The 16,578-nt window shown below is 39.6% G+C and overlaps 2 protein-coding genes across 2 annotated transcripts in view; one reads left to right on the forward strand and one right to left on the reverse strand.

Annotated features, from left to right (window-relative positions):
- The window catches only part of hccsb (holocytochrome c synthase b), a 60,480-nt gene that overhangs the window by 33,899 nt on the left and 10,003 nt on the right, over nucleotides 1-16,578 (reverse strand). The gene's annotated exons all lie outside the window — the stretch shown is intronic.
- reck (reversion-inducing-cysteine-rich protein with kazal motifs) overlaps nucleotides 12,363-16,578 on the forward strand; it is a 74,203-nt gene continuing 69,987 nt past the window's right edge. The window contains exon 1 of the mRNA XM_071900599.1: nucleotides 12,363-12,538. Within this exon, the coding sequence (XP_071756700.1) occupies nucleotides 12,466-12,538 (73 nt within the window). The 5' untranslated portion in view covers nucleotides 12,363-12,465. The remainder of the gene's footprint in view (nucleotides 12,539-16,578) is intronic.

Genomic DNA, 16,578 nt, shown 5'->3' on the forward strand with positions numbered 1-16,578 from the left:
TACCTTGTCCACAGCATGTCAGTGTGATTTGCTGCCCAGGGTTTGATCCAGAGTGTGTCCCTGTCAAAGCTGAAATGAAGCATACGCCCTTGCAAATGTTTATCACAAGCCAGATAAGAAGAAAAAACAGGATTACCCAACAGTCTCAACAGGCCAAAGGAAGTGCCTTCAGTAAGTGATTTCAATGACAGCTTGTGCTGCTTGAGAACTTACAGGGATGGTCAGAACAAGACACTATAATAGGATTCAACTGATATGGGATTTTAGATGGCCGATATTGATACTGATAGTTTTGGATTGGAGTTGCCAAAAGATGATATTTTGCACCAATATTCAATATCTTTAAATTTGAGAATTGTCAGTGTGGAAAAGCCTGTGAAATAACATTTTGACCATGGGACACTAAAACTCTCCATTGAATCCCAGGATAATGATACTGCTACTACTACTACCACTACTACTAATAATAATATTAACAGTTATAAACCATATTTCACCCTTCATTTATGTCTCTATCCCTGTCCTCTATTCTATTTCCCTCTCTCTTAGTGGCATACAGTGTTGCGTTCCAGTCCCTTGTATTCATTACTGTCTAATGGATAAAGGTTGAGCTTTATGCCCAGTTTGCTCTGTCTAAATAGAAAAACACAGCGGGCAGCCTCTGATCCCAGCGGTTGCCTCCAGTATGAATGAAGGCCATGTGTACATTGATATGTGCCGATATGCTGTTTTGGAGCGCTGCTGCACGCACAAGCAAAGAGGGTTTTTTTTATCTTAAACATGCATAACACACACACATGCACGCACACACACACACACACACACACACACACACACACACACACCAGATTTAGCTGATGTGGGCCCCAGTCCATTCATCAAATCCTTCTACAACAGTATTGATGTTTACTATTTCCTTCCTACCAGTGAAGCTGAGAGGGGTTTGATGCCATGGACCCACTGATTACAGTGAACCACAAGGAATGATGGCAGTTCTAAAGGCAATGTGACCTGCAGCCTCTTACACCAGCTGAACATAATTTAGAGTGTAAAGTCTACACCCAAAGAGAGATCCGAATGGAATATTTATTGATTGATGATTGATTGATTGATTGATTTTATTTTTTTAATTATATTTTTAAGTGTCCTGCATCTATAAGACACTATTTTACAATGAATTAATGGAAACAAAAGCACACACTCACAGTGACTCACTTGTGAAAGACGTAGAAAAACAAAACACATACACAAATACTCACTTCAATATGCCTGTAGCATAAATCTAAAGCACAGTAATTCTATTACACATCACAACATAACTGTGTACAATGTATCAGTTATCATGTTTATTGGTATAAGACATTTTGCCTTCTCCGCCATGCTTTTTCTATAAACTTAAGCTATTAATTTAGTTTGAACATAGGTTTTATCAAGTCACAGTATCCAGTGCAATGAAATACAAAATTAAATTCATTTTTAATATCTCCTGATTCACAAAGTGTACATAAACGTTGCTCTGTAGGGAGGCTACTAGAGAAGTAATGCAATGTATTGAAATGCATAACCAACGTTTTCCTGTAATACTAATTCTGTCCGGATAGGGCTTACCTATTGGTAACTTATGAATCACATCAGCTAGCTAGCAAGGTTTCTGTGGGTGTGGACCTTATATTCATGAATATACAAATCAATAGAAAACGTGTAGGTACAAACCAAAAATTGAGGGGCAAAGTCAGCCAGTAATAAATCAAGACATTTTTTTAATGCAGAGTGATCAGACCCTACTGCTACTCAAGCCTAATCCCTATTAATCACAGAGGGGAGTTAAAAGGAATCTGCCATTAACCCGTCTCCCTTAACCTGTTTAGCTAATCCAGAAGACTTCTAATGGAAGTCACTGAAGCTCTTTTTGTTAAAATTAACACTGCAGATACACATTCTTTACTTTTCGGGGCCACTTCTGCCATGTCCAGTGATATAATGGTCAATAAAAAGAAGAGTAATCTATAACTTCTAGTCAGTGATCATCATCATAGTAACATACGGTAAATCAATTGTATTTTAAAAAAGAGTGTCAATTAATAAATTCCCTTTACAAAACTTATCCTTTTATAACTTCCTTTACAAAAAAGTTACATGTGAAAACCCACGTGAAAAGCACATGTGCCTTTTGGACACGTTGGTTCATATGTGAACAATTTTTTTCACGTTGTATTCTGACTTCACGTGATGTTTTTATTTCAGATGTGACAATTTCAATTTCAAGTTGAAAAGTGTTTTTTTTCTGTGAACATTTATCTTCAAATTTTCACCTGCCGTTACACATGACAATATTTATAATTTAACATGTAAAGAGGCAGTTCACAGGTGCAAATGTCATTTTCACATGGGAAGTGCAATGTGAAATTTCATGATCCATGTGAAAACCAACATGTGTCCAAAAAGCACATGTGCGTTTTCACATATGACTTTTTTGTAAGGGTTACATTAGTTTGATGCTACTTGCTATGATGTATTCTATCCCTGGCCGTGTCTATTTATGAAGTCCATCCATTTTGAAAAGATGTTGTTTTTTGGGAAGATGGTAGTCAAATCAAATTAAATGAATTTATAAGCAAATAAGCTCATGAGAAACTGCTTCACACAGAACAAAGGACACAAATATAGACAGAAACAAGAAAGTACAAGCACATCGCGAATGGAGCCAGAACTGTGTGTGTGTGTGTGTGTATTTCACTGTGATGAGCTAAATGTCAACTGACAAAGCACACAAAGAAGGCAGGCCAGTTGTATTTCTGTTCTCGGTTAATATAAAATGTGGTTTGAATTGTTACTGGCGATCGCAACATGCTTTCATGAGCCTGTAGTGTTTTCAACCCCATCTGGTGAAAACATAATTATGCATGCTTGTGTGCAATTATGTGCAAAAAAGACACATTTGAATAAATTCAGGTTAAGGTCTTTCCATAGACAACCAGTGTAGTATTGATCCATTCTATAATAAATATGTAATCAGTCAAACTGCATTATATCCATCATAACAGAGGTCGACCGCACTGACTGGAACTTTTGAAATTGACTTATTTATTGGCGGCTATCTATTGGTGGCTATCGCTGCTCATACTACCTATAACTACCCAGTTCTTCTTCTTCTATTTATTCCAAGCAAACCGGAAACGTAAAACGCATCACTTCGTATGCAGCAGAAGATTTTTCCCAGTAAAGACCTACCAGACACCAGGTGTTTAGAACAGACAATGGAAAAGCTTTCATTAACTGGATATAGGTTCAATCACTATTGTGTTATCTCAGTCAGCGATGGAGAGTAGCGAAACAGATGTGTGACAAAATGTTGCAGATTATTACTTTAATCATTCACAGATTACAAGAAATTATATAAGAAACACCGACACAAGTGTGCAGGGAAGGAAAGGAAATCCAGAACAGCTTATCATGTGGTTTACAGCTCTCTTCTAATAAATAAGATGCTGCCAAATTATTATTTAAAAAAAAGCGGAGGTGGAGGAGAAACTGTTTTTCAAGAAACTCAGAATGGTGGAAAAACCCATTATGGTGTACATTGATGCTCCTGGAGGCAAATTTATAGTGAGGATCAGAGGTGTGACCAAGTCAGTCTCAAGTCTTGAGGAACAAGTCTCAAGTCAAGTCCCAAGTCTAAATGTAGATTACCAAGTCAAGTCCATGTCATTAATGTCAAGTCCCAAGTCTAAATGTAGATTACCAAGTCAAGTCCAAGTCAAGTCCATGTCATTAATGTCAAGTCCCAAGTCTAAATGTAGATTACCAAGTCAAGTCCAAGTCAAGTCCATGTCATTAATGTCAAGTCTCAAGCCAAGTCTCAAGTCTAAATGTAGAACACCAAGTCAAGTCCATGTCATTAATGTCAAGTCTCAAGTCTAAATGTAGAACAGCAGGAGTCCAGTATCAATTTAATATCTTAAAGAAAACTAAATATCTGGGACTTTTCAATGCAATATGGTTTTAATAGGATAAAAACTTGGTAAGAGCATCATGAGTTTGATTTCTATAATCAGTTTCAACTTCAATAAATTCAATCATTCCATACAAATTCAGAAAACAGAATTTAAATTCAGTCGTCTGCTGGAACAAATCTCATCACTTTCAATCTAAGTCATTTACACAAACACAAGATCTCAAGTCAAGACTTTAGAAACCTTTTCAAGTCATCAAAGTACAAGTCAGAGTCAAGTCCCAAGTCTTCTCTTCATGCATCAAGTCAAGTCTCAAGCAATTAAAACTGTGACTCGAGTCCAATTTATGTGACTCGAGTCCCCATATCATTTCAACTTGCAGCGTAGGAGACATGACTGATTATTTAAATGATTGACGGATGGACAAACAAATGAAAAGAGACTGATCCAAAGTCCCAAATAAGACGAGGAAGAGGAAGTCGGAGCGGGAGTTCATGCCAGCCCAGATGTGACCAGATGTGACCAGACCTCCGCAGCCGGTGTCAAATTAAGTGGGACTCAATCACTGAGTTCTGCCTCATTTAATGGCATCCTGTACCCACAAAGAGGCCATATTATGTTCTGTGTGCGGGTTTTACCTATATGTGTGTGTGTGTGTGTGTGTATGTGCATTAGAAGTGTTTTCCTACATGGTGATTCTGAACACATTTGGTCCACATATGGCCGCAGGGTGCACATGCCCCCCCTCCTCCACACACATACACACACACTCCTGCCTGAATCACACCCTCCCCTCTCCCCTATCTTCCTCTACTTCATCTTCTCACCAGCTTTTATTTTCATACTGACCGCTCCTCATTAGTATGTATCATATATTCGGATTACTGTATTTATGGACATTCATTGACTACGTTCATTCCTTACCGCCTCATCCTTATTTTTAACCCTTAACCTAATCCTAATCCTAATCTTAACCCTAAACCCAAATCCTAACACTAAACTAGTCACTTGTGAGAAGTGGAAAAATGTCCTCACTTTGATTGGTTTTCCTCAATTTTCTGTACTTGTGAGGACATTTGGTGCTCATAAGTATAGACACACACACACACACACACACACAGTGCTTCCCCTCCGACAGTCTACTGTCTCAGCTGGGCCACAGGTGGCTCATGTTATTTTCCTTTACTTTACATTCAATGGCAATGTGAGTGGTGGCCTATCTCAGCCATGTCAAACCTAATGCCTAGAAACTAAACAAACAGCCCAGTAACAAAGGGGGATTTACAGGGTAACAATAGCAAACCATATGTTCCTGATTCACATCCATCATGGATGACACCAAAACACTCACAGTCCCCCCTCTTACTCTTTTTCTGCCTTTTCTCTCTCTGACAAACACACTTTTCCCCACAAATGTAGCATAGCCAGGCATCCTGAAGGTTTGAGTGTGTGTGTGTGTGTGTGTGTGTGTGTGTGTGTGTGTGTGTGCGTGTGTGTGTGTGTGTGTGTGTGCGTGTGTGTGTGTGTGTGTGTGTGTGTGTCATGGAGCTAGTATGGACACATACTGTAGGTGAGCAGCTAGTGCGAACCTGACAGATGTTGTTTGCTTTGGGAAATGTAAGGTTTCCATTCACACCTACACTGTAACCCTGGCCTGTGTGTGTGTGTGTGTGTGTGTGTGTGTGTGTGTGTGTGTGTGCGTGTGTGTTTCCAGTTACTGACAGGTGGTGAAAGGCCATGCAATGCTGCCTGAGGGGCATACACAAAGACGTAGGACTGAGGTTGCATACACACACACACACACCCACACACACACACACACGCAGAGAGCTGTAATTTCAAACACTCAGCTTTCCTTGGTTACTGTACAGGTGTTAATGGAAACCCCACACAGAAACACATCACATGCAGGTTCTTTGTTGAAAAGGCAGTGAATGGAGCTGCCTTCACTGTAACTCAGACAAGCCTTCACTAGTCAGCATCATGGGACACCTCTAAAGGGGTTTCCACCCATTAGAAGGAGGCCATATTGGAGGTCTTCATCTTTTGGGCAGCAGTGGCTCATTTCAGCTAGCTAACCATAGTCTCCACAGGTAGGGACTCAAGTCACATGACTTGGACTTGAGTCAGACTCAAGTCAAAATTTGAATTGGTTGAGACTTGACTTGATGCAAGAAGAGAAGACTTGAGTCTTGACTTGACTTGGTTTCTGGTGACTTGAGACTTGACTTTGACTTGTACTTTGACGGTTTCCAAAGTCTTGACTTGAGATCTTGTGTTTGTGTAAATGACTTAGATTGAAAGTGATGAGATTTGTTCCAGCAGACGACTGAATTTAAATTCTGTTTTCTGAATTTGTATGGAATGATTGAATTTATTGAAGTTGAAACTGATTATAGAAATCAAACTCATGATGTTCTTACCAAGTTTTATCCTATTAAAACCATACTGCATTGAAAAGTCCTAGATATTTAGTTTTCTTTAAGATATTAAACTGATACTGGACTCTTGATTTGTTCTGACACATTTAGACTTGAGACTTGACTTGAGACTTGTTCCTCAAGACTTGAGACTGACTTGGGACTCGAGTAAAGTTGACTTGGTCACACCTTCATTAGCATCTCATTAGCTAACCTTCACTGTTTTGTAAACACATCTGACTTGCACACAAGCTAATGTATCGAGTAGAAGCATAACATTAGCATGTCAACATTAACATCAGTGTCTTTGCTAAATGAGCCTGCTGGCTAGTTAGCTAGCTAACAGTTTGCTCAGGTTAACTGAGCTGACTCAACAACTCTACAAAGCTTCCTTGTTGGTTGGATATACTGTATACAGTAGTGTTTGTTTTTTGTGACTGTTGCTTTAAGCATATGAGTGCAGCTGGCAGAGAGGACAGAGATGATTTTCAGGGAAGAAATCCTGAAATTATGGATGTTATCTCTCCAGTGAAACCCAGGAGAATAATCATAATAAAACATATTAAATGCATACCTGTGTGGAATCAGATCAAAATGTCTCATTAGAATCAGTTCAGGTTAAGGTCTTCCCATAGACAGCCAGTGTAGTATTGATCCACTCTACGATAAATATGTAATCAATCAAACTGCATCATGTTCATCATAGTGGAAGCAGACGAAACTGACTGGCCAATATCTGATTCTTCATAAAAGACCAGTATCGGCCCTATATATCGCTTTAACCCAAATACACACAGACGCTTACAGACAGACATCTGCATAGCGGAGATGCCAGCAGGGCTAATACAGTAATTGAAATTAAACAACATCTGGTTAGCGGAGACAGTGGCAGACCTAATGGGCAACAACAACACTGAATTTATCATGGTGGCTCGCCACATCTGCCCTGACAATGGAGCTTTATGTTGAAGCTGGGAGCCAGTGGGTCAGCCAGTGACTGATGGTGCTGCTGGCCTGAGGGTTTGCAGGTCTGACTGCAAACAAAGGGACTCTCTCTTCAACAGCTGGTTTATTCTTTTAAACTGGTGGTCAGTGAGCTGCTGATATGTGTAGCGTATTGAAAGTTGAATTCCTACTCCTACATTTTTATTGATTTTCAAAATAAATCCAACACATTGAATAGGTACATACAGCGCTCCGCTCCACATAAAAAGCACATAACAAAGACATACCGGAGGCAAACTAAAATTAAATAACGTACAATAGAAATCCACCAGCACTGGTTGGGACGGGGTGGTGGTGCTGCGTCCACAGAGGGGAATTCCTGGTTGAAATCATTTAAAAAACGGTTGCCAAACCTTAAAAAATGTCTGGGTAGAACCATGAGAAGACTGCTTCAGACTGCTTTTTCTAGTTTTAGATGTGCAATGACCTCCTCCACCCAGCCTTGCTGCAATGGTGGAGTGGTGGCTTTCCACTCGAAAAGGATTAATCGTCTGGCTAGGAGTCTGGAGAAGGTCCATGGATTCTGTCTGGGTTGCACATAGTGAAATCCCCTCTGGGACTGTCCCACATATCACTATCACAGGGTTAGGGCTGATCTCCTTGTTGCAGATTTATGTAAATATGTTGAAGAGGGCTGATCAGAATGGGGCCAACTCCAGACAGGACCAGTACACGTGACTAGGCTTGGGCCGATATTCGATAATATCGAATATCCCCCCCCCCCCCCCCCCCCCCCCCGCCCCCCCCACAAAAAAAACAAACAAAAAAAAACAAAAAAACATATACAATAATATTGAATATCATGATATTTTGACGTGACAGCATTGCGATATTACATTTTGGATATCGCCCAAGCCTACATGTGACCAAAGGGGGCTGGGGCTTGGTGGCTTATAGAACAGGTTGGATCTAGTCCTGGATATAACCTGGCAAACCTGCTTCTGGACAGATGTGGTCTATGGAGCACTTTTATCTCAAGCCATTTCCATGTTTGTATGTTGTGCATGTGTTCATGCATGTGTATGTCTGTGCAATGCTGTGTAGCTTGGAAGGAGGGTGTGGAAGTCCGCGTCTGGATATCTTTGTACTATTAACTTCTAGCTGAAAAGTTACAAGCAACAAGTTGGAAATGTTCACACATTGAAACTCAATTGAATCTGTCGAGACTCAATTTTCTGTAGACTTTGTTCGCTCCTGATCAGCTTTTTCACTCTTAACACACATGAACTTAGTGATGATGCATTTGAGTTTATGTTTTACAGCAAACCAATGTCAACCATGAACCAAAAATGCAGCTACTAGTCGTGTCCTGCCATGACATTTTAAGAGTTCTGGTCACAAAATAACTTTTATGGTTTCATTTGAAATGAATATGTCATTCCCTACACTTGATTTCAGGTATTTCCTTATGTGTGACTTCAGACTTCAGAATTCATGGAGTAGTAGGTTGTGTCACAATAGTTAATAGAGTAGTAGGCTATATCAGTGGTTCTCAACGTGGGGTCCGGGGACCACCAGGGGTCCTTGAGGGGGTTCCAGGGGGTCCCCAGCAAATTGATGAATTGTTAAACTTTTAAACACTGTTAAACACAATTAGAGAATGTAGAAGAATGACTATTTTGGTCATAGTTTCACTGTTATCTCTCTACCTACAATATAGATAGTCATGGAGTTCTGGACAAAATCATATCTAACAATAAAAATAATCTCAGATTTGGGTCCGACTGAGAGACAAAATCTCATCAAATGGGGGTCCGTGGCCCTAATGTGGACTACATTAGGGGTCCTTGATATGAAAAAGGTTGAGAATCACTGAGCTATATTACTATAGGTAATGAAGAACTAGGTTATATTACAATAGGTAATAGAGTAGTAGGTTATATTACAATAGATAATGGAGCACTAGGCTATATTATAATAGGTAATGAAGTAGCGTATTTTAGGCAGTTCCATTCAGATCCTCTTTATAGCAGGTTTTAGTCCGTGCTGAAGAGTTTAAACCATCTCTAATCGTGAAGTGAATTCTCACGCTTTTAACCAGAAGGTCTGTCCCATACAACCCCAACATATTCTAGTGATATCAATGCATGATTCATTCTCCTCCTCTACGCTGCCAGTGGGCCCTCTCTCGCCCCTCACCATTCAACCCTGTCGACAGCATGATGTAGCCACAGGGGGCCACGGTGCTGACTCCAGCCCCTCGCATCCTCTCGGCTCCCGACCTTTGACCCGCCACAAAGGGGGGGCGTCTCCCCGGACACAGACCTCCCCGCTGTTTGACGGGCGCGCGGCACAAAAGGCCGACTGGCCCTGTTGACACGGGCATTAAGACGGACAATGAGGAGACAGACTGGGAGGCCCGCCTGGAGAACGCTTCCTGTGGCTGGATGGCTATATCGGCAAAATGCAGATATCGGTCCAAACCTAATAGTGTTTTCTCAAACTCTGTCCACAAAATTTAAATTTCTGGCAAACTACTAGCCTGTCAGGTATTATAGCCAGAGACAGTGAGTCGAGGGTAAAGAATTTGTCCACCTTTTTAGGCCGATATATATCTTTATGAAGTACATTTATAGTACACATCATAGGCAAAAGTGTCAAATTGATGTAAGTAATATGAGGATAGGAAAAAAAGGCATACATTATAATTGATTTTTGTTCATATTGGATAACTCCCAACTGGAGATCACAGTTTATTCTCCTTTTTATTTAACACTACATCACTGGTGATATGTATAATCTACTAGCCATATGTAGAGTGACATGTATAGTATAGGTCATGCTTTTATGAAAATATAATTGATTTTTGTTCATGGTGGTTGTTTGTCCCATGATGATCCCATGATGATTTACTACTTCATGACTGATTAGAGCTCATTATACGGTCATTATAGTGAAGGGTGGGAGCAATGGATTACATTTATTGTCGTTAGTGTTAGTTAATTGAGTAGCTTTTTTACGCACTTGTACTATGTTTAAAGTCAGTAGATTTTTTTTACTTTTACTTAAGTGTGTTTAGACCGAAATATTTTTAGACTACATTTTAAATCACATCTGTTACGCAGTACAGATTTTGCAGGCTCTCTATAAGCATTGCATCAGAGACTGACCAACATGTCATCAGACTCAAATCAGCTCCCCAGCCATTGCCTTGGTCTGTTCAGTTCTGAAAACACTATATGAGTATGCTGGTGAAGAAAAGAGGGGATGGTCTGTGCGGTTTAGGCACTTTATTTTGTAATATTTTTTTTGATCAGTTAAAAGAACCCAATTTGAATTAATAATTTTTGCATTGCATGGGAAGTAACTTTGACTCTAAGTACATTTTAAATGAGCTACTTTTTTTTACTGAAGTATCCTTCCTCAGTAACTTAACTTGGTATCATTTTCTATGACTATTGTATCTATCATCATAAGGGCACTCATAGGGAATTATAATGCCTTATAACCATGCTTATGAGAACACATAAGGCTCACTGATGCATTACATCAGCACCTATAATACATTATAGATATAACTTCAAAACATTCAAAAGATACTTGTACTTTTAATTCATTATGAACAGTTATCTATCAGAAGTTGTCAGACAACTTTTTAATCTTTGATAGACAAATACACAAATTTAAACTTGGGCCTGTATCTATTTAACTTGTCTAATTTTCACAATATTAAGTGTATGCTCACTTTTGGTCTGAATATGGGCCATATTTTTTTTAAATGTCATGCCAAACTATCAATAAAGTAATTCTCAAAATGCCTCTTCACTAACACTAGCTGTTTCGTATGTATAAAAGATGACATAATCCAGAAATATTAATACTGAGTGCTTCTTTATTTTGTATGCAAACATTTTTCTTATTTGCCGGAAAAAGGAAATTAAACTATATCTTGCGAAACAGCGAATACAGTTACAGTACTTTGGTCAGGTCCTATTTGATATTTCAAAGTTGTTTGATTTCATATTGCATTTCGTTTTGCACCTGTAATTTTTAGATTTGATTACATATCAGAAATTAGAAGGTTAGAAATGCAAGTATAGTGTATTTTCTTCCCAGAAAGTTTATGTAAATGCATTTTAATTGCTTGAGACTTGACTTGATGCATGAAGAGAAGACTTGAGACTTGACTTGACTTGGGTTCTGGTGACTTGGGACTTGACTCTGACTTGTACTTTGATGACTTGAAAAGGTTTCTAAAGTCTTGAGATCTTGTGTTTGTGTAAATGACTTAGATTGAAAGTGATGAGATTTGTTCCAGCAGACGACTGAATTTAAATTCTGTTTTCTGAATTTGTATGGAATGATTGAATTTATTGAAGTTGAAACTGATTATAGAAATCAAACTCATGATGCTCTTACCAAGTTTTTATCCTATTAAAACCATATTGCATTGAAAAGTCCTAGATATTTAGTTTTCTTTAACATATTAAATTGATACTGGACTCTTGATTTGTTCTGACTTGACTTGCTGTTCTACATTTAGACTTGAGACTTGACTTGAGACTTGTGCCTCAAGACTTGAGACTTGTGCCTCAAGACTTGAGACTGACTTGGGACTCAAGCAAAGTTGACTTGGTCACACAACGCACACCTCTGCTATTTATTATGATGTATAGCCTACTGTAAATCTCACAAAATCCTAAAGATTTATATCAGCCTAAACTATATGCAAACAAAACGGGGCTAAACTGGGTTTACCCTCCACTACATCCATTATTATGAATGCATTATAACTCCATATGAGTGCCGTTATAATGCACTATAGCTATAGCAGTCATAGAGAGTGTTACCTTTTACTCATACTTACGTAAAACACCAGCAAAGTAACAGTACTTGTAGTTGAGTGGGATATTTGGGTACTCCTTTTATACCCCAACAGTTGCTTTTGTCGCCGTTAACCCGGCCCGTTCTCCGTTCTGCGCATGTCTCTGCAGCCCGTATGAACGGAACACCGGGGCTGTGGACGGAGAGAGAGAGAGAGAAAGAGAGAGAGACCTAGAGAGAAACAGGGGATCCCATGGAGCTTGCCACAGCACCAGTGTTTTCTATGTCTTCTTGTCCACGATGCACTTTAGGATTTCAATAAGATGCGTGTGTGTTTCCAGATAATCAGTTTCCTCCTCGCCGTAAACTTTTATTGCCAGCCGCTCCGAGCTCAGGGTGAGTCTGTCTATGTCTATGAATTCAACTCCATAACTGTAACTGATATGCCCGCACAACAGCTTATGCCTGTTTTCATGCATTGATAACCTTCATTTGCTGGAAAAATGGACAGAAAACAACATGTGGGAGCATTCGGCAGAAAAAAGTCATCTTTACAGGCGACTCAAGTTTTCTTTGCGCTCCACTTCTAGACTAACTTGTTGATTCAGTGACAGTTGGCATCCTGTTAGCCCCGGTACGTTCCGTTCTCTTCTATGGAGAGAACGTCACTCCTAACTCCATTCAGAAATCTGGTACCATAATGTTTCCTTGCTTTTAGGTCAACGTATATACCTCGTAGAACATGACTTAAGGCATTTTCTGAATTGTAACGGTCTTCTGGTAAATTCGGCATATAAATTATCCACCAGCCAGTATTTTATTTGAATAAAAACTGAACTTTAGTAATTGGTTCACACAGCTAGCTACCGCCCACTACAGTGAGCTATGATGGGAGAAGGTTGAGGGAATAACGGGCAAAACAGTACTAAAGTTAAGATTTTATTAAAATAAGTGCTACTTGGTTTGTTGGATGGATGCCGAATTGAAGACTGGATCCATAACATTCGTAAAAGATGTTTAGTCATGGTCTTTCAGGTGTGTACCTTTGCCGACAAGTACGGAAACTTTATTCATAACCCATTTTGAATGGAGTTTGGCGTGACGTTCTCTCCATATAAGAGAACGGAACGTTATCGGGGCTAGCATCCTGTATGTCTCTGCGCACAAGAAATCCTTTTAGATGCGCCAATACAGTTTTAATGACGACTGTGTAATATGAATAGTCCACTTTGGGTTGCGTAGTGTAACATTTGGCTGCACGTATAGTTTTTCAGTTTGAACATGGGGTTTATTTGGTTCGGTCTTGTTTGAGATGGACCCGTAGAGAGGAAGGAAACAGAGCTGGCTGCATAGCGGATCTGGATGAATTAGCCCTAGTATAAAGAGAGGTCGCAACGACAAACGTCATTTAAAAAATTGGTAGTTTAATGTGTTCTTGGTTATCGGCTAACGTATACACCTCCTAGAACATAATTAAAGTCATTTTACGAATCGGTAGGATCCACTCTTCATTTCGGCATATACCAGGTACACCGAACAGTACTCATTTCAATAAAATCTCTTTTTTTTGTAACGGGTTCGTCTGTTATTCCCACAACCCTCTTCATACAAAAAACGCGGTGGGCGTTAGCTTACGGTGTGAATCAATTTTAAAAGTTGAGTTTTTATTTAAATAAAGGTTGGTGAATCATCTAACTGTACCAGAGGACCATGACGATGCAGGTCTTAACTCATGTTCTCGAGGTGTGTGCGCTTGACGATAAGAAAGGAAACAAACTTCCAGATGTTTTGAATGGAGTTTGGCGTGACGTTTTCTCTATACAAGAGGGAACCGCAGGTAGAGTAAAATGTGTTAGCGCTAAGAGCAGTGAGTGCATTAGCCGTTCGGGGTGCTAATTAATTCACTCACACTTGTAAAGGTAGTTGGACAAACACAGAGGTGTGTATTGGTGTTGTAAGACAACTGGCTTGGAATTTGCTTTCACTTGTTAACTGGCCGAGTCAACATGGAGCTGCCACTTTGATACTTTGTTGCTACATTTTTCAGCCATTTGGCAAGATATCTTCTCGCAAGACCTTCAGCTGTTGTTGCTCTGCTATATCATTTTGGCCAAAATGTATCCTCGTCTCCCTCCGCAAGTGACTTGTTTTATCTGAAGGTTTTCGGCAGGGCTATAAATCGGTGTAATATGCTGGTGTGCAGGTCTTTGATGTTCAGTCCACATGGGTGCAGGATGTGGATTTAGCCTGGCTAAATATCGCTTTGTGCCGTTTCTTCAGACACATCTGTCCGGAACATGAAAGAAACAAACTCTTAGATGCTCAGTTGGGGTGCACGTTGTCTCCCAGAGGCCTGGACTGTAATGAAGGTTCCAGACCCCCCCCCCCCCCAAAAAAAAAAAAAAAGTTTTAGGTGTGATAAATAACAACATGTGGAAAAGAGATCAGCCAGTCTGCCCTTCGAAGAAGATAACGGTTTCTTCTCTCCCTCCCTCCCTTCACTTATTTCGCGTGGAAATTCCAAACATTTCTTTTTTGCTCTCCCAAGTTTTTGCGAAACTTCTCTCCTTTTTCGTTTCTTTTCATGTTGAGATTTGGTTATGGAGGCTAGCCGTGAGAGAATGCATCTGGAACCAATTTGACTCCTCAAAGCAGAAGGGGAAGAGGAGGGGAAGGAGAGCAGTGAACGGCAGCCCTTTTCCTTCCATGTCCACTGTGTTCAGGCATGGGCCCGAGTCCCGCAAACCTAATTATAGTTTTGCTTACACAAGATTAAAGCACAGCACTGTTGAATTTCTCCGCTGTTCCTTGGTATAGTGAAATGTTGCAGTGAATATCAAATGTAAGCCTATATTAAATGCAAGCTATTTTTTCCTCCACTCGACAACCCAACCCTAACTTTTGTCAAGGCTATATGCAATATAAACAATGGGAAATAAACCCAGTGAAGAAAGCATATATAAGGAAACACCACTTATGGTTCACTATTTCCCATATATATCATTTAAATTTGGAGTTATTACAGCGAGACTGGATGGCAGCCTCCAATGGAGTCAAAATTATCTACATGTCACAATGCTTATATATGAGTCCCATTCTGAAATGAGATATCCACCATTTAAAAACAAAATGTGACACCTACTTTTCAAGTACAATTGCTGGCATGAAAGTAAAACTTACTATAAATTTCTATTGTAGTTATTAGTTATTTAAAGATGTCTGCTTATGAAAAGTACCATATTAGAGGATAAAACCAGTTGTACTTTTTAAATATAACATGAGGTAACTTTTTTCTTCAAAAATGGACATACAGTGTGTTGCAACCTCTTGTATACAATGATGCAGTTTGCCTTGACTGCTGACCCGGCTGTGTTCCCCGGTGTTCCCATGTTGTAGACTTCAAAGATCTTTCCTATCGGAGGGAGGATCAGCAGTCTCGTCATAGTTGAGGTTTACATGCTAGTAAACAGCCCGGCCATTTGTAGAGCAGCAGGAAGGCTCTCAGAGAGCAGGTTTGGCTACACTGTACACATCATATCCAGGGATTGGAGTTAGCATCAACCACCAGCCAGTAGTATCTAGTAGTTATACCTGGAGCTACTTTATTTTATTTTTTTTACAAATTGGCTGGTATAATTGGTAAACAAATTAAATTTGCATCCACACTGGTCCCATTTTAGTTGCGTTTTAGCAGTGCATTCAAAGTGAAAGTGTGAAATCAAGCACATAGCCTAGAAATACGTAAGAAGAAATTGAATTACATCATTGATATGGGTAAGTATGCCAATTTTGTACGTTCTGCCTGTGACATGAGACAAACCAGCATGCAACAAAAACCACAGTGTTCTGACAGAGTTGCAAAGCTTACCATTCATAACCTACCATTCATTCATGATTTTTTTTATAGTTACCTCTGTATAGGAAAAATGAGATTGCAAATGCTACCACTGTAACAGGAATATAATTAAAAGTGAAAACAGATATATAAAAAGGAATCTTCACTCGCAGTGAATGAGGAAATATGTATAAAATCAAATGAGGTATATGTATAACTGAAATCAAAAGAAATATGGAAAAGAAACCATTTTTCAGAAGGTGACCATGGTGAGATGGGACCACTCTGTCCGGTTAATAGAGAAAATACACCAAACTCCTGGCATTTAAATGGTTAAAGTGTATGCAATGGGTTTGAAATGGTGTCTTTACGCGTGTAAGTGGGAAAAAAAATGGAGGCGTGAAAAGACGGAACAGGTCAGAGTGACGTGCATGTGATGCAGCTGAGGCTCGTGCCTGTAAGGAACCAGTGTAGACAGCAGCATTGATTAAAAACAGAGTGTTTCTATTCTGAGAGACATACAGCTAATATGCATACAATTTATGTGGCTGAGTTGCTTCTGGTGTAGACTGGGCGTTACTTTGATGCCCTGAACACATTC

This window comes from Centroberyx gerrardi, chromosome 22 (assembly GCF_048128805.1).
Source record: "Centroberyx gerrardi isolate f3 chromosome 22, fCenGer3.hap1.cur.20231027, whole genome shotgun sequence".
Taxonomy (NCBI): Eukaryota; Metazoa; Chordata; class Actinopteri; order Beryciformes; family Berycidae; genus Centroberyx; species Centroberyx gerrardi.